Consider the following 25,685-nt stretch of genomic DNA (forward strand, 5'->3'; position numbering starts at 1 on the left):
TAAAACTGAGGGAAACTGAGGCACGGCACCAGGGGAAAACTTAGGGAAAACTGAGGGGAAAGGGAAACTGAGGCACGGCACCAGGAAAACTGAGGGAAAAGGGAAACTGAGGCACGGGACCAGGAAAACTGAGGGAAACTGAGGCACGGGAGAGGGGAAACTGAGGGAAAACTGAGGGGAAAGGGAAACTGAGGCACGGGGAAACTGAGGCACGGCACCGGGGAAAACTGAGGGAAACAGAGGCACGGGACCGAGCAAAACTGAGGGGAAAGGGAAACTGAGGCACGGGGAAACTGAGGCACGGCGGAAGAAACTGAGGGATAGCGCGGGAGAAATTGAGAGAAAAGGGAAACTGAGGCACGGCACCGGGGGGGGAAACTGAGGCACGGAGAACTATGGGGGTCCTGGAAGGGAAACTGAGGCACGGCAGGGTTATTATTATTATTATTACTATTACTATTATTATTATTATTATTATTATTATTATTATTATTATTATTATTATTATTATTATTTTGGGATATCAGGAGATAACTGAGAGATGGCCGTGAGGGATTGTTTATTATTATTATTATTATTGTTATTATTATTATCATCATCATCATTATCATCACTATTAACATAATTAAACCCATTAACGTCCCAATAATTTGAATTTTGCTCCCGCAGGTGATCGTGGACGACATCCCCGGGCAGGACGTGGAGTTCGAGCTCTTTGACAAAGACATCGACAAAGACGATTTCCTGGGCAGGTGGGGATTTTTGGGGGGATTTTCTGAAATTTTTGGGGTTTTTTTGGGGGATTTTGGGTTTTTTTTGAGGGGGATTTTGGGGCTTTTTTGGGGGGATTTTCTGGGTTTTTTTTGAGGGGGTGTTTGGGAAGTTTTTAGAGGGTTTTTTTTGAGGGGGTGTTTTGGTTTTTTTTTTTTTTTTGAGGGGGTGTTTGGGAAGTTTTTAGGGGGTTTTCGGGTATTTTTGGGGGATTTTGGGGTATTTTTGGGGGGGATTTTGGGGTATTTTTGGGGGGGATTTGGGGGTATTTTTTGGGGGATTTTGGGGTATTTTTGGGGGGATTTTGGGGTATTTTTGGGGGTATTTTTGGGGGATTTTGGGGTATTTTGGGGGGGGATTTTGGGGTATTTTTGGGGGGATTTTGGGGTATTTTGGGGGGATTTTGGGGTATTTTTGGGGGTCTCACCAGTTGGCCCCCCAGGTGCAAGGTGCCCCTGCAGAGGGTCCTGAGCAGCCGCGTGGTGGATGAGGTGAGGGGGGGTCTCTGGGAGGGGAGGGGGGTTATTTGGGGAGGGGTCTCACCTAGGGGGGGTTTATCAAGGGAAGGGCTTTTGGGGTCTCACTGATATGAGTGGGGGTCTCACAAATTGAGGGGGGTCTCACTAATATGGGAGGGGTCACTCAGATTGGGGGGAGTCTCACGGATTGAGGAGGGGTCTCACAGAGTGAGGGGGGGTCTCACTGATATGGGGGGGTCTCACAAATTGGGGAGGGGTCTCATTGATGTGGGGGGGTCTCTGGAAGTGAGGGGGGGTCTCACTGATATGGGGGGGGTCTCACAAAGTGAGGGGGGGGGGTCTCATTGATGGGGGGGGTCTCACGAATTGAGGAGGGGTCTCACTGATATGGGGGGGTCTCACTGATATGGGGGGGTCTCACAGACTGAGTGGGGGTCTCACAAAGTGAGGAGGGGTCTCATGGATTGGGGAGGAGTCTCATTGATGTGGGGGAGTCTCACGAATTGAGTGGGGGTCTCACTGATATGAGGGGGGGTCTCACTGATATGGGGGGGTCTCTCAGATTGGGGGGTTCTCACGGATTGAGGGGGGCTCTTGTGGATATGGGGGGGTCTCACAAGGTGGGGAGGGGTCTCACAAAGTGAGTGGGGGTCTCACAGACTGAGGAGGGGTCTCACAAATTGAGTGGGAGTCTCACAAAGTGGGTGGGGGTCTCTCAGACTGAGGGGGGTCTCACTGATATGGGGGGGTCTCACAAATTGAGTGGGGGTCTCACAGACTGGGTGGGGGGTCTCATGGATTGAGGAGGGATCTCACAAAGTGAGGAGGGGTCTCACGAATTGAGGGGGGTCTCACAAAGTGAGGAGGGGTCTCACGGATTAGGGGAGGGGTCTCATTGATGTGGGGGGGTCTCACAAAGCGAGGAGGGGTCTCACGGATTGAGGGGGGCTCTTATGGATATGGGGGGATCTCACAAAGTGGGTGGGGGTCTCATTGATGTGGGGGGGGTCCCTGGAAGTGGGTGGAGGTCTCACAGACTGAGGAGGGGTCTCACAAATTGGATGGGGGTCTCACTGATATGGGGGGGGTCTCACAGACTGAGAGGGGGTCTCACAAAGTGAGTGGGGGTCTCACTGATATGGGGGGGTCTCTCAGACTGGGGGATCTCAGGGATTGAGGGGGGTCTCACAAAGTGAGTGGGGGTCTCACAGACTGGGTGGGGGTCTCACAAATTGAGTGGGGGTCTCTCCCCCCCCCAGTGGCTCCCCCTGCAGGCCGTGCCCTCCGGGCGGCTCCACGTGCGCCTGGAGAGCCTGAACCCAGAGCCCAGCGCGGAGCTGCTGCACAGGGTGCGGACCCCAGACCCAAATCGGACCCCAGACCCATCCCTACAGACCCCAGACCCATCCCCAGAGACCCCGAACCCCCTCCCCAAAAACCCCAAACCCACCGACCCCAAACCCATCGACCCCATTGATCCAGAGCCTCAAACCACAGCCCAGCGCTGAGCTGCTGCACAAGGGTGCGGACGACCCCAGACCCAAAACAGGGACCCCAGACCCAAAATAGGGACCCCAGACCCAAAACGGGGACCCCAGACCCATCCTACAGACCCCAGACCCACCAACACCAAATCCCCTCCCCATGGACCCCAGACCCATCCCCACAGCCCCCAAACCCCCTCCTAAAAACCCCCAGACCCTTTCCCCCCATTCTCCTCTCCCGGGGGTCTCCCGGCCCCGGTGAGCCCCCCAGACCCACCCAAGCCCCCTCCCCACCAACCCCAAACCCATCACCAGAGACCCCAAACCCCCTCCCCAAAAACCCCAAACCCACCAACCCCATTGATCCAGAGCCTCAAACCACGGCCCAGCGCTGAGCTGCTGCACAGGGTGCGGACCCCAGACCCAAAACAGGGACCCCAGACCCAAACCAGACCCCAGACCCAAAACAGGGACCCCAAACCCAAAACAGAGACCCCAGACCAAAACAGGGACCCCAGACCCAAATCAGACCCCAGACCCAAAACAGAGACCCCAGACCCTAAACAGGGACCCCAGACCCAAAACAGGGACCCCAGACCCATCCTACAGACCCCAGACCCAAAACAGGGACCCCAAATCCATCCCTACAGACCCCAGACTCATCCTACAGACTCATCCCAGGGACCCCAGACCCAAAACGGGGACCCCAGACCCAAAACAGGGACCCCAGACCCAAAACAGACCCCAGACCCATCCTACAGACCCCAGACCCACCAACACTAAATCCCCTCCCCATGGACCCCAGACCCATCCCCACAGCCCCAAACCCCCTCCTAAAAACCCCCAAACCCTTTCCCCCCATTCTCCTCTCCCGGGGGTCTCCCGGCCCCGGTGAGCCCCCAGACCCAGCGGCGCCCCCTCCCCACCAACCCCAAACCCATCACCAGAGACCCCAAACCCACCGACCCCATTGATCCAGAGCCTCAAACCACGGCCCAGCCCAGAGCTGCTGGACAGGGTACGGACCCCAGACCCAAAACAGGGACCCCAGACCCAAATCAGACCCCAGACCCAAAACAGGGACCCCAAATCCATCCCTACAGACCCCAGACCCAAAACAGAGTCCCAGAGACCCCAGACCCATCCTACAGACCCCAGACCCAAAACAGAGACCCCAGACCCAAAACAGGGACCCCAAATCCATCCCTACAGACCCCAGACTCATCCTACAGACCCATCCCAGGGACCCCAGACCCATCCTACTGACCCCAGACCCAAAACAGAGACCCCAGACCCAAAACGGACCCCAAACCCAAAACAGGACCCCAGACCCAAATCAGACCCCAGACCCAAAACAGAGACCCGGACCCATCCTACAGACCCCAGACCCAAAACAGGGACCCCAAATCCATCCCTACAGACCCCAGACCCACCAACACCAAATCCCCTCCCCATGGACCCCAAACCCACCCCAGAGACCCCAAATGCATCCCCACTGACCCCAGACCCCTCCCGGGGGTCTCCCTGTCCCAGTACGACCCCCGACCCACCCAAACCCCCTCCCCACAAACACCAAACCCATCCCCAGAGACCCCGAACCCCCTCCCCAAAAACCCCCATCCCTTTCCCCCCCATTGTCCCCTCCCCATCCCCGCCCTCCCGGGGGTCTCCCGGCCCCGGTGAGCCCCCAGACCCACCCAAGCCCCCTCCCCACGGGCCTCAAATCCCCCTCCCATGGTTCCCAAACCCATCCCCACAGCCCCCAAATCCCCTCCTAAAAACCCCCAAACCCTCTCCCCCATTCTCTGCCCCCCATTCTCCCCTCCCGGAGGTCTCCGGCCCCGGTGGGACCCAGACCCACCCAAACCCCCTCCCCACAAACACCAAACCCATCCCCAAAAACCCCAAACCCACCGACCCCATTGATCCAGAGCCTCAAACCACGGCCCAGCCCAGAGCTGCTGGACAGGGTATGGACCCCAGACCCAAAACAGGGACCCCAGACCCCCTCCTAAAAACCCTCAAACCCTTTCCCCCCATTCTCCCCTCCCGGGGGTCTCCGGCCCCGGTGGGACCCCAGACCCAGCCGTGCCCCCTCCCCAGGTGCTGCACACCAACGCGCTCCTGCAGCCCCCCCGCGGGCCCGAGCTCTCGGCCGCGCTGCTGCGCCTCTACCTGGACCGGGCTGCGGAGCTGCCGGTGAGAGACCCAGAACGGGCCAAAATGGCCCAAAATGACCCAAAAATGGCCCAAAATGAGCCAAAACCAGCCCCAAATGAGCCCCAAATGGCCCCAAATGAGCCCCAAATGGCCCCAAAATGACCCAAAAATGGCCCAAAATGAGCCAAAACCAGCCCCAAATGAGCCCCAAATGGCCCCAAATGAGCCCCAAATGGCCCCAAAATGGCCCAAAATGGCCCCAATTGAGCCCAAAAGGGCCCAAAATGGCCCAAAAATGGCACCAGAATGGCCCCAAGTGAGCCCGAAATGGCCCAAAATGAGCCCAAAACGGCCCAAAATGGCCCAAAAATGACCCAAAAATGTCCCTAAATGGCCCCAGAATGGCCCCAAATGAGCCCGAAATGGCCCAAAAATGGCCCCAAATGGCACCAGAATGAGCCCGAAATGGCCCAAAAATGACCCAAGATGGTCCCAGAATGGCCCCAAAATGGCCCCAAATGAGCCCAAAATGGCCCCAGAGTGGCCCAAAATGGCCCTAAATGAACCTAAACGGCCCCAAATGAGCCCGAAATGGCCCAGCATGGCCCCAAATGTCCCTAAATGAACCCAGATGAACCTAAATGGCGCCAAATGAACCCAAATGGCCCCAAAATGGCCCTAAATGTTCCTAACTGAACCCAAATGGCCCCAAAATGTCCTCAAAATGGCCCAAAAATGACCCAAGATGGTCCCAGAATGGCCCCAAATGAGCCCAAAATGGCCTCAAATGAGCCCAAAATGGCCCCAAATGGCCCAAAAATGGCACCAGAATGGCCCCAAAATGGCACCAGAATGAACCCAAAATGGTCCAAAATGTCCCAAAATGGCCCCAGAATGGCCCAAAATGGCCCCAGAATGGCCCCAAATGAGCCCAAAATGGCCCCAGATGAGCCCAAAATGGCCCAGAATGTCTCCAAATGAGCCCAAAATTGCCCCGAATGGCTCCAAAATGAGCCCAAAATGTCCCCAAATGTCCCAAAATGTCTCCAAATGTCCCCAAAATTACCCCAAATATCCCCAAATATCCCCAACTGTCCCCCAATGTCCCCCCAGCTCCTCAAGGGCTCCCAGCCGCCCTCAGCCTTCGCCAGCCTGGCCGTGGGCGACGTCACCTTCAGGACCAAGGTGGGGAGGGGGCTCGGGGGGCTTTGGGGGGGCTTTGGAGGGGCTTTGGAGGGGATTTTGGGGGGATTTTGGGGAGGTTTTGGGGATCCAGGGGGGGTTTGGGGAGGTCTGAGGGCTCAGGGGGAATTTGGGGGGGGGTCCAGGGGTCTCTGAGCTTGTTTTGGGGGGGGGGGGTCTGGGGAGGTTTGGGGGGTCCAGGGGGGCTTTGGGGGGGTCTGGGAGCTCAGGGGGAATTTGGGGAGGGGTCCGGGGGGTCTCTGAGCTCGTTTTGGGGGGGATTTTGGGGAGTTTTGGGGGGTCCAGGGGGGCTTTGGGGGGCTCTGGGGGGTCTGGTGGCTCAGGGGGAATTTGGGAGGGGGTCCCGGGGCTCTCTGAGCTCCCCATGAACCCCCCAGAGCTGCCCCCCCTCCACGGAGCCCGTGTGGGATGAAGGCTTCTCCTTCCTCATCAGGCGGCCGCACGAGGAGAGCCTGGAGCTGCAGGTGGGGGGCGTGAATTGGGGAGGGGTCTCATGGATTGGGGAGGGTCTCATTAGAGGGTCTCATTGGGGGGGGGGGTCTCATGGATTGAGGGGATCCCAGTTATTGGGGAGGGGTCTCATGAATTGGGGAGGGGTCTCAGTGATAGGCGAGGGTCTCATTGAGGGGGGGTCTCATGGATTGAGGGGGTCTCAGTGATTGGGGAGGGGTCTCACTGATTAGGGGGTCTTCTCATCGGTTTGGAGGGGGTCTTAGTTATTGGGGAGGGGTCTCATGAATTGGGGAGGGGTCTCATTGAGGGGGGAGTCTCATAAATTCATAAATTGGGGAGGGGTCTCATGAATTGGGGAGGGGTCTCACTGATGGGGATCTCACAAAATGAGGGGGGGTCTCACCAGGGGGCTCATAGAGAGGTGAGATCTCACAAATTGGGGAGGGGTCTCATCGCTGGGGTTATCACAAAATGAGGGGGGGTCTCACTGAGGGGATATCTCATTGAGGAGGGGTCTCTGATCAGTTCTCCCAAAGTGAGGAGGGGTCTCTGATCGATTTTCCCAAATTGAGGAGGGGTCTCTGATCGGTTCTCCCAAATTGAGGAGGGGTCTCACTGAGGGGATATCTCATTGAGGAGTGGTCTGTGATCAGTTCTCCCAAATTGAGGAGGGGTCTGTGATCGGTTGTGCCAAATTGAGGAGGGGTCTCACTGAGGGGATATCTCATTGAGGAGGGGTCTCTGATCGGTTCTCCCGAATTGAGGAGGGGTCTCTGATGGCTCTCCTGAATTGAGGAGGGGTCTGCGCTCCCTCAGGTCGGTTCCGATGCGGGCCCGGCCCTGGGCTCGCCATTGACGGGGCGGAGTGCTCGGTGATGGGGGGCTCACAAAGTGAGGAGGGGTCTGTGATCGGTTCTCCCAAATTGAGCAGGGGTCTCCCAAATTGAGGAGGGGTCTCTGATGCTCTCACGCCCCCGCAGGTCCGTTCCGAGGCCGGCCCCGCCCTGGGCTCGCTATCCCTGCCCCGGGCCGGGCTCAGCGATGGGGGCTCACAAAGTGAGGGGGGGTCTCACTGCTGAGGGGTCTCCCGAATTGAGGAGGGGTCTCACTGATTGAGGAGGGGTCTCTGATGGCTCTCCCAAATTGAGGAGGGGTCTGCGCTCCCGCAGGTCCGTTCCGAGGCGGGCTCCTCCCTGGGCTCGCTGTCCCTGCCCCGGGCCGGGCTCAGCGATGGGGGGCTCACAGAATGAGGAGGGGTCTCATTGAGGGGGTATCTCATTGAGGAGGGGTCTGTGATCGGTTCTCCCGAATTGAGGAGGGGTCTCCCAAATTGAGGAGGGGTCTGTGCCCCCTCAGGTCCGTTCCGATGCGGGCCCCGCGCTGGGCTCGCCATTGACTGGACGGAGTGCTCGGTGATGGGGGGCTCACAAATTGAGGAGGGGTCTCACTGCTGAGGGGTTCTCCCAAAGTGAGGAGGGGTCTCCCAAATTGAGGAGGGGTCTCATCACCGGGGTTCTCCCAAATTGAGGAGGGGTCTCTGATGCTCTCACGCCCCCGCAGGTCCGTTCCGAGGCGGGCCCCGCCCTGGGCTCGCCATTGACGGGGCGGGGAGCTCAGTGGTGGGGGGCTCACAAATTGAGGAGGGGTCTCCCTGATTGAGGAGGAGTCTCTGATGGCTCTCCCAAATTGAGGAGGGGTCTCCCTGACTGAGGAGGGGTCTGTGCCCCCGCAGGTCCGTTCCGATGCCGGCCCGGCCCTGGGCTCGCTGTCCCTGCCGCTCTCGCAGCTGCTGCCCCGGGCCGGGCTCAGCACGGACGGGTGGGTGCCCCTGCCCGGGGGGGGGCGGCTCCTGCTGCGGGCACAGCTCGGGGTGAGTCTGGGGGGGGGGGCAGAATGAGGGGGGGTCCCACAGGGTGGGGGGGGGGGTCCCACAGGGGTGGGTGAGGGTCCCTTGGATGAATGGGGGTCCCTGGGTGAGTCTGGGTGTCCCTGGGGTGGGGTGGGGTCCCAGGGGGTGGGTGAGGGTCCCCTGGAATGAGTGGGGGTCCCTGGGGGTGAATGGGGGTTGCCCAGGGTGAATGGGGGTCCCTGGGGTGGGGGTGGGGTCCCAGAATGAGTGGGGATTCCCTGGGTGAGTCTGGGGGTCCCAGAATGAGTGGGGGTCCCCCAGGGGTGGGTGGGGTCCCAGGGGGTGGGTGAGGGTCTCCTAGAATGAGTGGGGGTCCCTGGGGGTGAATGGGGGTCCCTGGGGTAGGGGGGGGGGGGTCCCTCGAGGTCCCCGGGATGAGTGGGGGTCCCCCTAACCCCAACTCCCCCCCCCAGTATGAGTGGGCGCCCCTGGGGGTGAGTGGGGGTCCCTGGAGGTGGGTAGCGGTCCCCAGGGTGAGTGGGGGGGTCCCCCTAACCCCAAACCCCCCCTGTGTTGAGTAGGGGTCCCTCGGAATGAGTGGGGGTCCCTGGGTGGGGGAGAGCTCAGAGAAACCCCCCCTTACCCTCAACCTCCCCCCCCCCCCAAAAATGAGTGGGGGTCTCAGGGGATGAGTGAAGGTCCCTGGAATGAGTGGGGGTCCCAGGGGGTGGGTGGGGGTCCCAGGGGGTCTCTCAGGCTGGGTGGGAGTCCCCGGGATGAATGGGGGTCCCCTTGGGGTGGGTGGATGGGGGGGTCCCCGGAATGAGTGGGGGTCCCCAGGGTGAGTGGGTGGGGGTCCCGCTGACCCCAACCTGCCCCCCGGAATGAGTGGGGGTCCTCTTGGGGTAATTGGGGGTCCCAGGAATGAGTGGGGGTCCCCGGGATGAATGGGGGTCTCCCGGGGTGGGTGGGGGTCCCCTCAGGGTGAGTGGGGGTCCCAGGGATGTCCCGGGAATGAGTGGGGGTCCCCTTGGGGTGGGTGGGTGGGGGGTTCCTCGGGGGTCCCAGAAATGAGTGGGGGTCTCAGGGGATGAGTGGGGGTCCCTGGAATGAGTGGGGGTCTCCCAGGGTGGGTGGGGGTCCCAGGAATGAGTGGGGGTCTCCCAGGGTGGGTGGGGATTCCAGGGGGTCCCCTCAGGGTGAGTGGGGGTCCCCGGGATGAGTGAAGGTCCCTGGAATGAGTGGGGGTCCCAGGGGGTCTCCCAGGGTGGGTGGGGGTCCCAGTGGGTCCCCGGGATGAATGGGGGTCCCAGGGGGTCTCCCAGGGTGGGTGGGGGGTCCCCTCAGGGTGGGTGGGGGTCCCAGGGGGTGGGTGGGGGTCTCCCAAGGTGATTGGGGGTCCCCCTGACCCCGCCCCCCCCCAGGTGCTGGTGTCGCGGGATATTGAGGAGGGGGCGTCCCGCGGAGCCCCCGGGGGGGGGCGGGGCCCGGAGCAGGAGGAGGAAGAGGAGGAGCAGAGAGGGGAGGAAGAGCAGCGCGGGGCGGGGGCGCTGCGGCAGCGCCCGGTGCCGGCGGAGAGGTGGGAATGGGGAGGGGGCTGCACCCCCAAATTCCTGAATTCCCGACCCCAAAATTCCCCAATTTCCAAACCACAAATTCCTGAATTTCCAACCCCAAATTCCTGAATTTCAGACCCCAAAATTCAGAATTTCAGACCCCAAAATTCCCGAATTCCCAACCCAAAATTCCTGAATTTCCAACCCCAAATTCCCAAATTCCAAACTCCAAAATTCCTGAATTTCGAACTCCCCCGACCCCAAATTCCCAAATTCCCGACCCCAAAATTCCCGAATTCCAAACACCAAATTCCTGAATTCCCGACCCCAAAATTCCCAAATTTCAGACCCCAAAATTCCCGAATTTTCAACCCAAAATTCCTGACTTTCCAACCCCAAATTCCTGAATTTCCAACCCCAAAATTCCCGAATTTCCAACCCCAAAATTCCCGATTTCCAACTCCAAATTCCTGAATTTCTGACCCCAAAATTCCCGAATTTTCAAACCCTAAATTCCTGAATTTCCAACCCCAAATTCCTGAATTTCCAACCCCAAAATTCCTGAATTTCCATCCCCAAAATTCCCGAATTCCCAACACTCCCAGACGCCAAATTCCCAAATTTCAAACCCCGCCCAAATTCCTGAATTTCGAACCCCCCGACCCCAAGTTCCCGAATTTCAGACCCCAAAATTCCCGAATTTCCAACCCCAAATTCCTGAATTTCCAACCCCAAAATTCCCAAATTCCCGACCCCAAAATTCCCGAATTTCAGACCCCAAATTTCTGAATTCCCGACCCCAAAATTCCCGAATTCCCGACAGTCCCAGACCCCAAATTTCCAAATTTCAAAACCCCCAGACCCAAATTCCCGATTTCCGACGCCCCCAGACCCCAAATTCCCGAGTTCCCGACCCCCCCAGACCCAAATTCCCGATTTCCCTGGGGGGTTTTGGGGAGGGATTTTGGGGTGCTGGGTGGGGAGGGGGCTGCACCATGAATGGGGAGGGGTCTCCAACCCCAAATTCCTGAATTTCAAAACCCCCAGACCCCAAATTCCCGATTTCCGACGCCCCCAGACCCCAAATTCCCGATTTCCCTGTGGGGTTTTGGGGAGGGATTTTGGGGTGCTGGGTGGGGAGGGGGCTGCACCAGTGAATGGGGAGGGGTCTCCAACCCAAATTCCCAAATTTCAACCCCCCCAGACCCCAAATTCCCGATTTCCAAGCCCCCAGACCCCAAATTCCCGAGTTCCCGACCCCCCAGACCCCAAATTCCCGATTTCCAAGCCCCCAGACCCCAAATTCCCGAATTCCCTGGGCGGTTTTGGGGAGGGATTTTGGGGTGCTGGGTGGGGAGGGGGCTGCACCGTGAATGGGGAGGGGTCTCCATCCCCCAATTCGGGATTTGCCGCCCCCTCCCCAGGCGGGGTCCGCGGCTGCTGCTCTCGCTCTGGTGCCACCGCGAGCAGGGCAAGCTCGTGGCCATCGTGCACGGCTGCAGGTGAGGAGGGGGCACCGGGACCCCCAAAACCCTCCCCAAATTCCCCTGGGGACCCCCAAACCCTGCCCAGGACACCCGGACCCCCAAAACCCTCCCCAAATTCCCCTGGGGACCCTCAGATCCCCCAAACCCTGAACCCCCAAGCCCTCCCCAGGATCACCTGAGGACCCCCAAAACTCTCCCCAAATTCCCCCTGGGACCCCCAAACCCTGCCCAGGACCCCCAGACCCCCCAAACCCTCCCCAAAATCCCCTGGGGACCCCCAAACCTTCCCCAGGACCTCCAGACCCCCCAAACCCTCCCCAAAATCCCCCTTGGGGACCCCCAAACCCTGCCCAGGACCCCCAGACCCCCAAAACCCTCCCCAAAATCCCCTGGGGACCCCCAAACCTTCCCCAGGACTTGCAGACCCCCCAAACCCTCCCCAAATTCCGCCTGGGGACCCCCCAAATCCTCCCCAAATTCCCCCTGGAGACCCCCAAACCCTGCCCAGGACTCCCCCAGCATCCCCAGGATCCTCTGGGACCCCCCAAAACCCTCCCCAAATTCCCCTGGGGACCCCCAAACCCTGCCCAGGACCCCCCAAATCCTGAACCCCCAAACCCTCCCCAAAATCCCCAGACCCTCCAAACCCTCCCCAAATTCCCCCTGGGGACCCCCAAAGCTTCCCCAGGACCCCCAGACCCCCAAAACCCTCCCCAAAATCCCCTCAGACCCCCCAAACCTTCCCCAGGACTCCTCCAGGATCCTCTGGGACCCCCAAAACCCTCCCCAAATTCTCCTGGGGACCCCCAGATCCCCCAAACCTTGAACCTCCAAACCCCTCCCCAGGATCACCTGAGGACCCCCAAAACCCTGAACCCCCCAAACCCCCCAGTTCCCCCCAAACCCTCCCCAGGACACCCCAAACCCTCCCCAAAATCCCCAGAACACCCAAACCCTCCCCAGATCCCCCAAACCCTGAACCCCCAAACCCCCCCAGGAGCCCCCAGGACCCCCAAAACCCGAACACCCCAACCCCCCCCAGACCCTCCCAAGTTTGAGCCCCCTCCCCAGAGACCCCCGCGCCCCCTCCCCAGGGACCTGCGGGCCTCCTCCAAGGAGCTGCCCGACCCCTACGTGTCCCTGGCGCTGCTCCCCGAGCGCGGCCGCGGCTCCAAGCGCAAAACGGGGGTGCAGAGACGGACCCTGAACCCCGAGTTCAACGAGAGGTGATGGGGGGGGTCACGGGGGGTCTCTGGGGGGGTCCTGAGGGGGTGTTGGGGGTCCCGGGGGGGGTTTGGGGGTCCCCAGGTGATTTTGGGGAGGTGTTTGGGGGTCCCGAGGGGGTTTTAGGGGTCCCGAGGGGGTTTTGGGGGTAATTGTGGGGAGGTTTTTGGGGGTCCCCGGGTGATTTTGGGGAGGTTTTTGGGGTTCCCGGGGGGGGTTTGGGGGTTCCCGGGGGGGGTTTTAGAGGTCCCCGGGTTATTTGGGGAGGGGTCCCGGGGGTCCCGGGTGATTTTGGGGAGGGCTCCGGGGGTCCCCGGGTGATTTTGGGGAGGGTTCTGGGGGTCCCCGGGTTATTTGGGGAGGGTCCCGAGGGTCCCGGGTGATTTTGGGGAGGGTCCCGGGTGATTTTGGGGAGGGTTCCGGGGGTCCCGGGTTATTTGGGGAGGGTCCCATCCCTCCTCTCTCGCGCAGGTTCGAGTGGGAGCTGCCCCCGGCCGAGGCCCCGCAGCGCCGCCTGGAGGCCACCGTGAAAAGCTCGGTGAACTTCGTGACCCGGGAGAAGGAGGCGCTGGGCAAGGTCGGGGGGGGTCCCGGGGGATTTTGGGGACGGTTTGGGGGTCCCCAGGGTGTTCTGGGAAGGGTTTGGGGGTCCCCAGGGTGTCCTGGGGACGGTCTGGGGGTCCCAGGGGGTTTTAGGGATGGTTTGGGGGTCAGGGTTTGGGGGCTTTGGGGGTTTTGGGGAGGGTTTGGGGATGGTTTGGGGGTCCCCAGGGTGTCCTGGGGATGGTTTGGGGGTCCCGGGGGGTTTTGGGGACGGTTTGGGGGTGCTGTGAGTGTCCTGGGGAGAGTCTGGGGGTCCCCAGGGGGGTTTTGGGGAGGGTTTGGGGGTCCCGGGGGGGTTTGGGGAGGGTTTGGGGGTCCCCAGGGGGGTTTTGGGGAGGTCTGGGGGTGCTGTGGGTGTCCTGGGGAGGGTCTGGGGGTCCTGGTTTGGGAGGTCAGGATTTGGGGAGGGGGTCTGGGGGTTTTGGGGAAGATTTGGGAGGGTCTGGGGGGTCCCTGGGTGTCCTGGGGAGGCTCTGGGGGCTCTGGGGGTGCCGTGGGAGCCCCCCCTGACCCTTTGTGCCCCCCCCCCCCCACAGCTGCAGTTGGAGCTGGCCCAGGTGGATCTGAGCGAGGGGGACCCCCGCTGGTGAGGAGGGGTCTCTGAGGTGGTGGGGAGGGGTCTCTAAAGGTGGGAGGGGTCTCTGGGATGGTGGGGAGGGGTCTCTGATGTGGGGAGGGGTCTCTGGGGTGGGGAGGGGTCTTTGGGATGATGGGAGGGGTCTCTGGGCTGGGAGGGGTCTCTGATGTGGGTGGGGGTCTCTGGGATGATGGGAAGGGGTCTTGGGTGGGGGTCTCTGAGGGTGGGGAGGGGTCTCTGAGGGTGGGGAGGGGTCTCTGGAGTGGTGGGGAGGGGTCTCTGATGTGGGGAGCGGTCTCTGATGTGGGGAGGGGTCTTTGGGGTGGTGGGGAGGTGGTCTCTAGTGGTAGGACAGGGTCTCTGATGTGGGGAGGGGTCTCTGATGTGCCCCCCCCTCAATTTCAGGTACGAGCTGCAGGACGAGCGGAACCTCCCCTGAATTTAGGGGGGGACCCCCCCCCAAATTTGCACACACGGAGGGGGGGGGCTCGGGGGGGGGGCTCGGGACCCCCTCCCCAATTGCTGCTGCCCCCCCCCCCACCCACCAAAGAGGCGCCGGGACCCCCCCCCCCCCAGCGCCCCCTCCCCAGACTGTTACAGAGCTCTCGTGCCTTGAGACCCCTCCCCAAAGAGAGACCCCCCCCAAATAAAGACCCCCCCCCAAAGAGAGACCCCTCCCCCAAAGAGAGACCCCCCCAAAGAGAGAAACCCCTCCCGAAGAGAGAGACCCCTCCCCAAAGAGAGAAACCCCTCCCCAAAGAGAGACCCCTCCCCAAATAGAGACCCCTCCCCAAATAGAGATCCCCGAGAGACCCCTCCCCACACTGGGGGCGCTTCTCGGAGCTGCTGCTGCCACCGCCGGGGTGTCCCCAAGGTGTCCCCAAGGTGTCCCCAAGGTGTCACAGCTGAGATGTCACCGAGATATCACCGGGTGCCACCGGGATGTCCCTGGAATGTCACCAAGTGTCACCCGGATGTCCCCAAGGTGTCACCGAGATATCACCGGGATGTCACCAGGGTGTCCTTGGGTGTCACCGGGGTGTCCCCGCTGGGGTGTCCCCAAATGTCACTGGGATGTCCCTGGATGTGACCCAAGTTGTCACCCGGATGTCACCGAGATATCACCGGGTGTCACCGGGATGTGCCCAAGGTGTCACTGACATGCCATTAGTGGGATGTCCCCAACGGGATGTCACCGGAATGTCCCCACATGTCACCGAGATGCCACCGCCAGGCCACTGCCGCCATGCCACCACCGTGCCGCCACCGTGCTGCCACCGGGCTGTCCCACACTGTCCCAGGCTGTCCCGGGCTGTCCCAACCTGTCCCACACTGTCCCTGGTCTGTCCCGGGCTGTCCCAGGATGTCCCCGGGCTGTCCCCTGGATGTCCCCAGGATGTCCCTGAGCTGTCCTGGGCTGTCCCCGGGCTGTCCCAGGATGTCCCCTGGATGTCCCCGAGCTGTCCCCGGGATGTCCCCTGGATGTCCCACACTGTCCCGCGCTGTCCCCGGTCTGTCCCCGCGCTGTCCCCGCGCTGTCCCCGCGCTGTCCCCGCCGCGCTGCCTTCCCGTGGCTGCGTCCCCTCCCTGCCGCGCTAATAAAGGAGGGAGGACACGCTGGTGGCTCCTTGGTGTCCCCTCTGTCACCCCCACGGTGTCCCCAGCCTGGGCCCTGCTGGGGTGTCCCCAACGGAGATCGGGGTGTCCCCAAAGTGGGGGGGGTCCTGGGGGTGTCCCCTGTGGGTTCCAGACCCCGAGTGACCCCCCCTGAGGTGACCCCCATGGGTGATGTCCCTGCTCTGGGTGTGGCCCTGGGGTGTCCCCTCTGTGATGTCCCCTTGGGGGTGTCCCTGAGGTGTCCCCCAGTCTGATGTCCCCCTGTGGGTGTCCCTGAGGTGTCCCCGTGGGTGTCCCCTGGGGTGTCCCTGTGTGATGTCCCCCATAGAGGTGTCCCTGTTTGGTGTCCCCATAGGGGTGTCCCCGTGGGGGTGTCCCTGAGATGTCCCCTGAGATGTCCCCCAGTCTGGTGTCCCCCAGTCTAATGTCCCCGTGGGGCTGTCCCCGTGGGTGTCCCCTCTGTGATGTCCCCATGGGGGTGTCCCTGAGGTGTCCCCCAGTCTGATGTCCCCCGTGGGTGTCCCCTCTGCGATGTCCCCTCTGTGATGTCCCCATGGGGTGTCCCCCGTGAGATGTCCCCCTGTGGGTGTCTCTGAGGTGTCCCCGTGGGTGTCCCCGTGGGTGTCACCCCTCTGTTTGTCCCCTGAGGTGTCTCCTGAGGTGTCCCCCAGTGTGATGTCCCCGTGGGTGTCCCCGTGGGTGTCCCCGCGACGTCCCCTCTGCGATGTCCCCTCTATGGTGTCCCCATGGGGGTGACCCCTGAGGTGTCCCCGTGGGTGTCCCCTCTGCGATGTCCCTGAGGTGTCCCCTCTATGATGTCCCCCTGTGGGTGTCCCCGTGGGTGTCACCCCTCTGTTTGTCCCCTGAGGTGTCCCCCTGTGGGTGTCCCCCAGTGTGATGTCCCCGTGGGTGTCCCCGCGATGTCCCCTCTGTGATGTCCCCTCCGCGCTGTCCCCTCCGCGCTGTCCCCCCGGGGGTGCCGCTGCCATCTCCGTGCCCATCTATAGCCAAAACATTTCCCGCTGGAAAAAAGGGGCGTGGTCCCCCTCCGTGCCCCGCCCCCTCATGAATAATTAACCCCCTCATTAGCGCCGTGACGCAGCCGCGCGGTGACGCCCGAAGGCGCAGGAAGGAACGGACGGGAGCGGCCGCCGCCATGGTGGGCACCGGGAGCGGGACCGGGAACGGAACCGGGAGGGGAAGCGGGAGGGGAACCGGGAGGGGAAGCGGGAACGGGAACCGCGGGGGATGCGCGGGCGGGGGATGCGCGGGGGGACCGGGGCGGGGGTCGCACCGGGGCGGGGATGGCGCGGGAGCTCCCGGGAGCACCGGGCGGGCACCGGGCGCGCGCGGCCGCTCCATCCAGCGGGGACGCCGCCGCCGCCGCCGCCGCCTCCCGGTTCCCATCCCGGTGCCGCCGCCGCTTCCCGGTTCCCCATCCTGACCGCCGCTCTCCCCGCAGTGCGACTTCTCGGAGGAGCAGACCGCGGGTGAGTGACCGGCACCGGACACACCGGGCACCGGGAGCGAGCAGAGCACCGGGAGCGAGCCCCGCGCACCGGGCACGGCGGACGGACCCCCCCGGGCCGCTCCCGCCGCCGCCGCCGCCCCCGGCGCTTCCTGCGCGGCCTCGGGCGGGGCCTTCCCGGGCAAAGTCCCCGTTGGGACCGGGGGATGGAGGGGTGCGGGACCGGGGGGGTACCGGGGCTGCGGAACCGGGATGGGAACCGGGACAGAACCGGGACCGGAACCGGCACCGGGGGGGTTCGGGCCCCTCCTGCGCAATTTGCCCTTATATGGGCATGGCGCGCGCCGGCCGCGCATTCCTGCGGGGCGGGGCCGCGGATTCCGGAGCGCTCCCGGTGCCCCGGGACCCGCCCGGCCCCGCCCGGTGCCAACGGGACCCGCCGGGCACGGGCAGCATCCCCCGAGGGCGGCGGCCCCTCCTGCATCTGCATCCCGGCCCGGGGTCGGGTTCCACCGGGAAACCGGATCGCACCGGGAACCGGATCCTACCGGGAAACCGATCCTACCCGGAAACCGGATCGCACCGGGGAGCGAAACCCGACCGGGGGTCCCGGTCGCGGGGTCGCGGGGATGCGGCTCTGGGGTCTCGGTGGAACAAACCGGGGGTCTCGGTGTCCCGGGGGTCCCGGCGGTGCTGACTCGGTGGTCCCGGTGTCACAGGGGTCCCGGTGTCCCGGGGGTCCCGGTGTCCCGGGGGTCCCGGTGATGTTGTCACAGGGGTCCCGGTGTCACAGGGGTCCCGGTGTCACGGGGGTTCCGGTGTTCCGGTGGTCACGGCGCTGCTGAGACTGAGGGAGGGTCCCGGGGTGTTTGAGGTCCCTCAGGGGGTCCCGGCGGTCCCGGTGCCGTTGACACGGGGGTGGGGTCCCGGTGCTGCTGTCGTGGGGGTCCCGGTACCCCGATGGTCCCGTGGTGACCCAGGGAGGGTCCCGGTGGTCCCGGCACTGACCCGGGGTGGTCCCGTTGCCCCGGTGGTCCCAGCACGGATACAGGGAGGGTCCCGGTGGTCCCGAGGGAGTCCCGGTGGTCCCGGCACTGCCCCGGTGGAGTCCGGTGGTCTCGCACTGACCGGGTGGGTCCGGGCAGAGTTCAAGGAGGCTCCCGGTGGTCCCGGGGAGTTCCCGGTGCCCCGGCACTGACCCAGGGAGGGTCCCGGTGTTCCCGGGGGGGTCCCGGTGGTCTCTCAGTGCCCCGGTTGGTCCCGGCAGGGTTCAAGGAGGGTCCCGGGGGGTTCCCGGGGGGTTCCCGGTGTTCCCAGCGGGTTCCCGGTGCCCCAGCACTGACCGGGCGGGTCCCGGGGGGTCCCGGTGGTCTCTCACTGCCCGGTGCTCCCGACAGAGTTCAAGGAGGGTCCCAGGGGATTCCCAGTGTTCCCGGTGGGTTCCCGGGGGGGTCCCGGTTTCCCCTCACTCAGTGCCCCGGTGCTCCCGGCAGAGTTCAAGGAGGCTCCCGGTGGTCCCGGGGGGTTCCCAGTGTTCCCGGGGGGGTCCCGGTGGTTCCGGGATGTTCCCGGTTTCCCCTCACGGCCCGGTGCTCCCGGTGGTTCCGGGGAGTTCCCGGTGCCCCAGCACTGACCGGACGGGTCCCGGGAGGTTCCCGATGGGTTCCCGGTTTCCCCTCACTCAGTGCCCGGTGTTCCCGGGGGGTTCCCGGTGTTCCCGGGTGGTCCCGGTGGGTTCCCGGTGGTCCCGGGTGGTCCCGGTGCTCTCTCACGGCCCCGGTGCTCCCGGCAGAGTTCAAGGAGGTTTTCCAGCTCTTTGACCTGGGGGATCCCGGTGGTCTCACACTGACCAGGCGGGTTCCCGGGGGTTCCCTGTGTTCCCGGGGGGTCCCGGTGTTCCCGGGGTGTTCCCGGTGTTCCCGGTGGTCTCTCACGGCCCCGGTGCTCCCGGCAGAGTTCAAGGAGGCGTTCCAGCTCTTTGACCTGGGGGTTCCCGGTGTTCCCGGGGGTTCCCGGTGTTCCCGGTGGGTTCCCGGGGGGGTCCCGGTGGTCCCGGTGCTCTCTCAGTGTCCCGGTGCTCCCGGCAGAGTTCAAGGAGGCGTTCCAGCTCTTTGACCGCACCGGGGACGGGAAGATCCTGTTCAGCCAGTGCGGGGATGTGATGCGGGCGCTGGGCAGAACCCGACCAACGCCGAGGTCATGAAGGTGCTGGGGAACCCCAAGAGCGACGGTGAGCGGGGGGGGAGACCCCCGGGACCCCCAAAGGCTGAGACCCCTCCTCACCCTGAGAGAAACCCCAACACTGAGACCCCTCCCCACCCTGAGACCCCTCCTCACCCTGAGACCCCAAAGGCTGAGACCCCTCCTCACCCCGAGACCCCTCCTCACCCTGAAACCCCAACACTGAGACCCCAACACTGAGACCCCCTCCCCACCCTGAGACCCCTCCCCACCCTGAGACCCCTCCTCACCCCGAGACCCCCAAAGGCTGAGACCCCTCCTCACCCTGAGAGAGACCCCAGCACTGAGACCCCTCCTCACCCTGAGACCCCAGCACTGAGACCCCTCCCACCCTGAGACCCCTCCTCACCCTGAGACCCCCAAAGGCTGAGACCCCAGCACTGAGACCCCTCCTCACCCCTGAGCACTGCAGAGAGCTCCAGTGAGACCCCCACCCCAAAACCTCAACACCAGGCTGTCCTTCCACAAACATCTCTTGGGAAGCCCCCCACCCTTAAAAACCCCCTCAAAGCCCCCTACCCTTATAAACCCCCTCAGAAAGCCCCCCACCCTTTAACTCCTTCAGGAAGACCCTCACTCTTTTAACCCCCTTGGGAAGCCCCTCACCCTTATAAACCCCCTCAAAAAGCCCCTCACCCTTATAAACCCCCTTTGGAAAGCCCCTCACTCTTATAAACCCCCTCAGGAAGCCCCCCTTGGGAAGCCCTGCACCCTTATAAACCCCTTTGAAAAGCCCCCCTACCCTTATAAACCCCTTCAGGAAGCCCCCACTCTTATAAACTCCCTCAAAAAGCCCCCGCCCTCATAAACCCCCTTGAAAAACCCCTCACCCTTATAAACCCCTTTGAAAAGCCCCTCACTCTTTTAAACCCCCTTGGAAAGCCCCTCACCCTCATAAACCCCTTGAAAAACCCCTCACCCTTATAAAGCCCCTCAGAAAGCCCCCCACTCTTATAAACCTCTTTGGAAAACCTCCCACCTTTATAAACCCTCTCAGAAAGCCCCTCACCCTTTTAACCCCCTTGAAAAGCCCCTCACCCTTATAAACCCCCTTTGGGAAGCCCCCCACCCTTATAAACCCCCTCAGGAAGACCCCACCCTTATAAACTGCTTTGGGAAGCCCCTCACCCTTTTAACCCCCCTCACCCTTTTAACCCCCTTTGGGAAGCCCCTCACCCTTATAAACCCCCTGAGGAAGACCCCCACTCTTACAAACCCCCTCAGGAAGCCCCCCACCCTTTTAACCCCCTTTGGGAAGCCCCTCACCCTTTTAACCCCGTTTGGGAAGCCCCTCATCCTTATAAACCCCTTTGGAAGCCCCCCACCCTTATAAACCCCCTCAGAAAGCCCCCCACTCTTATGAACCCCTTTGGAAAGCCCCCCACCTTTACAAACCCCCTCAGAAGGCCCCCCACCCTTTTAACTCCCTCAGGAAGCCCCCCACCCTTACAAACCCCCTTAGAAAGCCCCCACCCTTATAAACCCCCCTCAAAAGCCCCCCACTCTTATAAACCTTGAAAAGCCCCCCACTCTTATAAACCCCCTTTGGGAAGCCCCCAACCCTTATAACCCTGTTTGGGAAGCCCCCCACCCTTTTAACCCCCTTTGGGAAGCCCCTTACCCTTATAAACCCCTTTGGAAAACCTCCCACCTTTACAAACCCCCCCTCGGGAAGCCCCCCACCCTCACCCCCCCTGAGAAGCCCCCTCCCCACCATGGTGCCCGCAGAGATGAACGTGAAGACGCTGAGCTTCGAGCAGTTCCTGCCCATGATGCAGACCATCGCCAAGAACAAGGACCAGGGCTGCTTCGAGGACTACGTGGAGGGGCTGCGCGTGTTCGACAAGGAGGGGAACGGCACCGTCATGGGCGCCGAGATCCGCCACGTGCTCGTCACCCTCGGTGCGCCCACTGTGGGGCTGGGGGCTCAGAATGGGGTGGGGGCTGGGAATGGCGGGCTGGGGGCTGAGAATGGGGGTCTGGGGGCTCGGAATGGGGGTGGGGGGGCTGGGAATGGAGCTGGGGTCTTGGAATGGGGGTCTGGGAATGGGGGTGGGGGGCTCAGAATGGGAGGCTGGGAGCTGGGAATGGGGGTGGGGGGCTTGAAATGAGGGGTCTGGGGGCTTGGAATGGGGGTGAGAGGGCTGGGAATGGGGGTAGAGGGTTCGGGATGGGGGTCTGGGGGCTTGGAATGAGGGGTGGAGGGCTTGAAATGAGGGGTGGGCAGCTCGGAATGGGGGATTGGGGGGCTCGGAATGGGGGTCTGGGGGCTGGGAATGGGAGTGGGGGGCTTGAAATTGAGGTCTGGGGGCTGGGAATGGGGGTCTGGGGCCTGGGAATGGGAGTGGGGGGTTCAGAATTGGGGTCTGGGGGCTCGGAATGGGGGTGAGGGGGCTGGGAATGGGGGTAGGGGGCTTGAAATTGGGGTCTGGGGGCTCGGAATAGAGGATTGGGTGCTCAAAATGAGGGGTGGGAGGCTTGAAATTGGGGTCTGGGGGCTGGGAATGGGCGTGGGGGGCTCGGAATGGGGGTCTGGGGGCTGGGAATGGGGGTCTGGGGGCTTGAAATGGGGGATTGGGGAGCTCAAAATGGGGCTGGGGGACTGGGAATGGGAGTGGGGGGCTCAGAATGGGGGTAGGGGGCTTGAAATGAGGGGTGGGGAGCTCGGAATGGGGGATTGGGGGGCTTGAAATTGGGGTCTGGGGGACTCAAAATAGAGGTAGGGGGCTCGAAATGGGGCTGGGGGCTGGGAATGAGAGTGGGGGGCTTGAAATTGGAGTCTGGGGGCTTGGAATGGGGGATTGGGAGACTCGGAATGGGGGTGGGGGGTTTGGAATGGGGGTCTGGGGGCCGGGAATGGGGGTGAGGGGCTTGAAATGGGGGTAGGGGGCTTGAAATGAGGGGTGGGGAGCTCGGAATGGGGGATTGGGGGGCTTGAAATTGGGGTCTGGGGGACTCAAAATAGGGGTAGGGTGCTCGAAATGTGGCTAGGGGCTTGGAATAGGAGTAGGGGGCTGGGAATGGGGGGCTGGGGTCTCGAATTGGGGTCTGGGGGCTGGGAATGGGAGTGGGGGGTTCAGAATGGGGGTCTGGGGGCTGGGAATGGGGGTAGGGGGCTCAAAATGGGGGGGGTGGGGGGCTCGAAATGAGGGGTAGGGAGCTTGAAATTGGGGTCTGGGGGCTCAGAATTGGGGTCTGGGGGCTCAAAATGGGGGTAGTGGGCTTGAAATGAGGGGTGGGCAGCTCGGAATGGGGGTGGGGACATCAAAATGAGGGGTCTGGGGGGGTCTCAGGGGGTTGGGGACCTCAGAATAAGGGGATTTAGGGGGGTGTGGGCACCCCGAGGGTCCCAAAGGTGCTGCCAGGGGTGGGTGTGGGGGTCCCAAAGGTGCTGCCAGTGGTGGGCTCTGGGCACCTCAGGGGTCCCAAAGGTGCTGCCAATGGGGGGGCCTGGGCACCCTGAGGGTCCCAAAGGTGCTGCCGGGGGGGGTGTGGGGGTCCCAAAGGTGCTGCCAATGGTGGGCTCTGGGCACCCTGAGGGTCCCAAAGGTGCTGCCAGGGGTGGGTTTGGGCTACCCTAAAGGTGCTGCCAATGGTGGGCTCTGGGCACCCCCGAGGGTCCCAAAGGTGCTGCCAATGGGGGCCTGGGCACCTCAGGGGTCCCAAAGGTGCTGCCGAGCGGGGGTGTGGGGGTCCCAAAGGTGCTGCCAATGGTGGGCCTGGGCACCTCAGGGGTCCCAAAGGTGCTGCCAATGGTGGGCCTGGGCACCCTGAGGGTCCCAAAGGTGCTGCCAATGGGGGTGTGAGGGTCCCAAAGGTGCTGCCAGGGGTGGGCTCTGGGCACCTCAGGGGTCCCAAAGGTGCTGCCAATGGGGGTGTGGCCCCCCCGAGGGTCCCCAAGGTGCTCCCAGCACTGTCCTGGTGACCCCACCTGAGCTTTTCAAGCCCCCCAGGGCGCCCCCCACCCAAGGGTGACGCCCGTGGGTGCCCCCCATGGCAGGTGAGAAGATGACCGAGGAGGAGGTGGAGCAGCTGGTGGCCGGCCACGAGGACAGCAACGGCTGCATCAACTACGAGGGTGAGCCCGGGGGTCCCGGGGGTCCCGGGGGGTCCTGGGGGGGTCCCGGGGGGTCCTGGGGGGGTCTCCCACACCCCCACCCCTCCCTGACCATCACGTCTGTTCCTTGTTCCCCCAGCCTTTGTGAGACACATCTTGTCAGGGTGACGCCTCGCAGGGGTAACGCCTCCCCCGAGCCCCCTCCTCAAATTTATTTTTTAATTTTTCCTCATTCCTTCTTTATTTTTATTTTTTTCCTTCCTCCTGCTGCGCCCTGGTGTCTTTTTTTTGTTTTTTAATATTTTCCAAAATTATGCAAAATTTATAAAAAAAATTAAATAAAAAAAAGGCTGCCTGGTTCTCTCCTCCCTGCATGCCCCTCTGTGCATGGAGCCCCAGGGCTGGTTTTGGGGAGGGGGCTGCAGGAAGGACCCCCCCCCCTCTTGCTGGGTCCTCCCTGAGCTCTTGAGCCGTTTTTTGGACTTTTGGTTTTTCTGCCTCTTTCTGGGATTTGGGGTTTTTTGGGGGGGGGGGGGGGCTCCACAGACCCCTCCTCACATCCCCCTCCTCTTTTTCTCTCTGCAGAGCTGGTCCGGATGGTGCTGAGTGGATGAAGACCCCTCCTCATTATTTTTTAACCCCCCTAATTTCTTCATTATTTCGTTATCTGTCCCCCTCCTCACTCGATTTTGTGCCTTTTCCCCTCATTTTTCTGTCACCCCCTGAGCCCCCTCCCCTCAGCCCCACTCTAAATTATTAATTAATTGCTCCACAGCATCAAATAAATCAAAATAAAGGCTCCCCACCGGCTAAATTATTAATTATTGCTCCACAGCATCAAATAAATCAAAATAAAGGCTCCCCACCGGCTAAATTATTAATTATTGCTCCACAGCATCAAATAAATCAAAATAAAGGCTCAGAGAGAGTGGTCGTGGTGCCCCCTCCCCAATTTCCAAACACCACCAAAAGCCTCTTCTTCTTCTTCTTCCCGCCCCGGGGGGGAATTGCAATTTTTCTTTTTATTGGTTTTTTAAAAAAAAAAGAAACAAACAGAAATAAACGAAATAAACCAAAAAAAAAAAAAAAGGGATGAGGAAGAGGAGGAAGAGGAAGGGGTTTTTTGAGGAGGGGGGGGAAATGCCCATGTGCCAGGTGGGATCGGAGCTGTCTCATAAATAACCAGGGGGGAGTGGGACCCCCACCATGAGACCAACACTTAAATAAAATCCGGGATAATCATAAAAAAATCCCAAAGCTGGAGGGGAGGAAGGGGAGGAAGAGGAGGAGGAGAGAAGGGGGAGGGTCCTTGGAGGGGCGGGGCCGGGCAGGGGGCGGAGTCTCACTGGGTGGGGGGCACGGGGGTGGGCACCGAGCTGGGGGTGGGCACCGAGAGGGGCTCCGGCTGCAGGGGGGGGGCCTTGGTCTGTGGGAGAGAACACAGAGAAAAGAGGGGAGGGGGGCGTCAGCGCACAAAAAGGGGAGGGGGGCACAAAAAGCGCGGCCGCCGTCCCCTCTGACCCAACCTCCATGCCCAAAATGCACCAAAAATGTCCTCAAAGTTTCCCCAAAATCTCCTCAAAAATTCCTCAAAAATTTGCACAAAATTCCTCCAAAAATTTCCTCAAAATTTCCCCAAAATTCCCTCAAAAGTTTCCCCAAAATCTCCTCAAAAATTCCTCAAAAATTTGCACAAAATTCCTCCAAAAATTTCCTCAAAATTTCCCCAAAATCTCCTCAAAAATTCCTAAAAAATTCCTCAAAATTTCATCGAAATTCCCCCAAATATTTCCTCAAAAATTCCCCCAAAATTCCCTCAAAAGTTTCCTCAAAAATGTCCTCAAAATTTCCCCAAAATCTCCTCAAAAATTCCTCCAAAAATTTCCTCAAAATTCCCTGCAAATTTCCACCAAAATTCTTGTAAAATTTTCCCAAAAAAAAAATCCCCGAAATTTCCCCAAAAACTTCCTCAAAAATGTCCTAAAAATTTCCCCAAAAAATCGGCAAAATTCCTCAAAAATATCCCCAAAATCTCCTCAAAAATTCCTAAAAAATTCCTCAAAATTTCATCGCAATTCCCCCAAATATTTCCTCAAAAATTCCCCCAAAATTCCCTCAAAAGTTTCCTCAAAAATGTCCTCAAAATTTCCCCAAAATCTCCTCAAAAATTCCTCCAAAAATTTCCTCAAAATTCCCTGCAAATTTCCACCAAAATTCTTGTAAAATTTTCCCAAAAAAAAATCCCCGAAATTTCCCCAAAAACTTCCTCAAAAATGTCCTAAAAATTTATCCCCCAAAATGTCCTCAAAAATTCCTAAAAATTTCCTCAAAAATTTGCACCAAAACTCCTCCAAAAATTTCCTCAAAATTTCTCCCCAAAATTCCCTCAAAAGTTTCCCCAAAATTCCTCAAAGGCTTCCTACAAATTTCCTCAAAAAATCTCCTTAAAAACTTCC

At 61.2% G+C, this 25,685-nt stretch overlaps 4 protein-coding genes across 9 annotated transcripts in view; 3 read left to right on the forward strand and 1 right to left on the reverse strand.

The window, feature by feature from the left end:
- LOC141726151 (receptor tyrosine-protein kinase erbB-3-like) overlaps nucleotides 1-14,285 on the forward strand; it is a 30,458-nt gene extending 16,173 nt beyond the window's left edge. Inside the window, 15 exon segments of the mRNA XM_074530565.1 lie at nucleotides 670-752; nucleotides 1,214-1,262; nucleotides 2,510-2,599; nucleotides 4,838-4,933; nucleotides 6,008-6,079; nucleotides 6,475-6,561; nucleotides 7,531-7,606; nucleotides 8,111-8,169; nucleotides 8,283-8,420; nucleotides 8,873-8,913; nucleotides 11,380-11,457; nucleotides 12,537-12,668; nucleotides 13,138-13,243; nucleotides 13,806-13,855; nucleotides 14,252-14,285. Of these exon segments, the coding sequence (XP_074386666.1) occupies nucleotides 670-752; nucleotides 1,214-1,262; nucleotides 2,510-2,599; nucleotides 4,838-4,933; nucleotides 6,008-6,079; nucleotides 6,475-6,561; nucleotides 7,531-7,606; nucleotides 8,111-8,169; nucleotides 8,283-8,420; nucleotides 8,873-8,913; nucleotides 11,380-11,457; nucleotides 12,537-12,668; nucleotides 13,138-13,243; nucleotides 13,806-13,855; nucleotides 14,252-14,285 (1,191 nt within the window).
- Nucleotides 14,286-16,505: 2,220 nt separating this feature from the next.
- MYL6 (myosin light chain 6) lies at nucleotides 16,506-24,031 on the forward strand. Its single transcript, XM_074530954.1, is given in 7 exon segments — nucleotides 16,506-16,622; nucleotides 16,926-16,953; nucleotides 19,019-19,099; nucleotides 19,102-19,161; nucleotides 20,901-21,074; nucleotides 23,173-23,250; nucleotides 23,815-24,031. Coding segments are annotated over 7 exon segments (453 nt in total). The 5' UTR covers nucleotides 16,506-16,619; the 3' UTR covers nucleotides 23,844-24,031.
- NABP2 (nucleic acid binding protein 2) overlaps nucleotides 17,312-25,685 on the forward strand; it is a 99,710-nt gene continuing 91,336 nt past the window's right edge. For both annotated transcript variants that reach the window (XR_012577572.1, XM_074530948.1), the window contains exon 1: nucleotides 17,312-17,328. The gene's annotated coding sequence lies outside the window, so the exon portion shown is untranslated. The remainder of the gene's footprint in view (nucleotides 17,329-25,685) is intronic.
- The window catches only part of SMARCC2 (SWI/SNF related BAF chromatin remodeling complex subunit C2), a 36,125-nt gene continuing 34,195 nt past the window's right edge, over nucleotides 23,756-25,685 (reverse strand). For all 5 annotated transcript variants that reach the window (XM_074530945.1, XM_074530944.1, XM_074530942.1 and 2 more), the window contains one exon: nucleotides 23,756-24,655. In XM_074530945.1, the coding sequence (XP_074387046.1) occupies nucleotides 24,402-24,655 (254 nt within the window). In that variant the 3' untranslated portion in view covers nucleotides 23,756-24,401. The remainder of the gene's footprint in view (nucleotides 24,656-25,685) is intronic.

This window comes from Zonotrichia albicollis, chromosome 33, assembly GCF_047830755.1.
Source record: "Zonotrichia albicollis isolate bZonAlb1 chromosome 33, bZonAlb1.hap1, whole genome shotgun sequence".
In the NCBI taxonomy this organism is placed as follows: domain Eukaryota; kingdom Metazoa; phylum Chordata; class Aves; order Passeriformes; family Passerellidae; genus Zonotrichia; species Zonotrichia albicollis.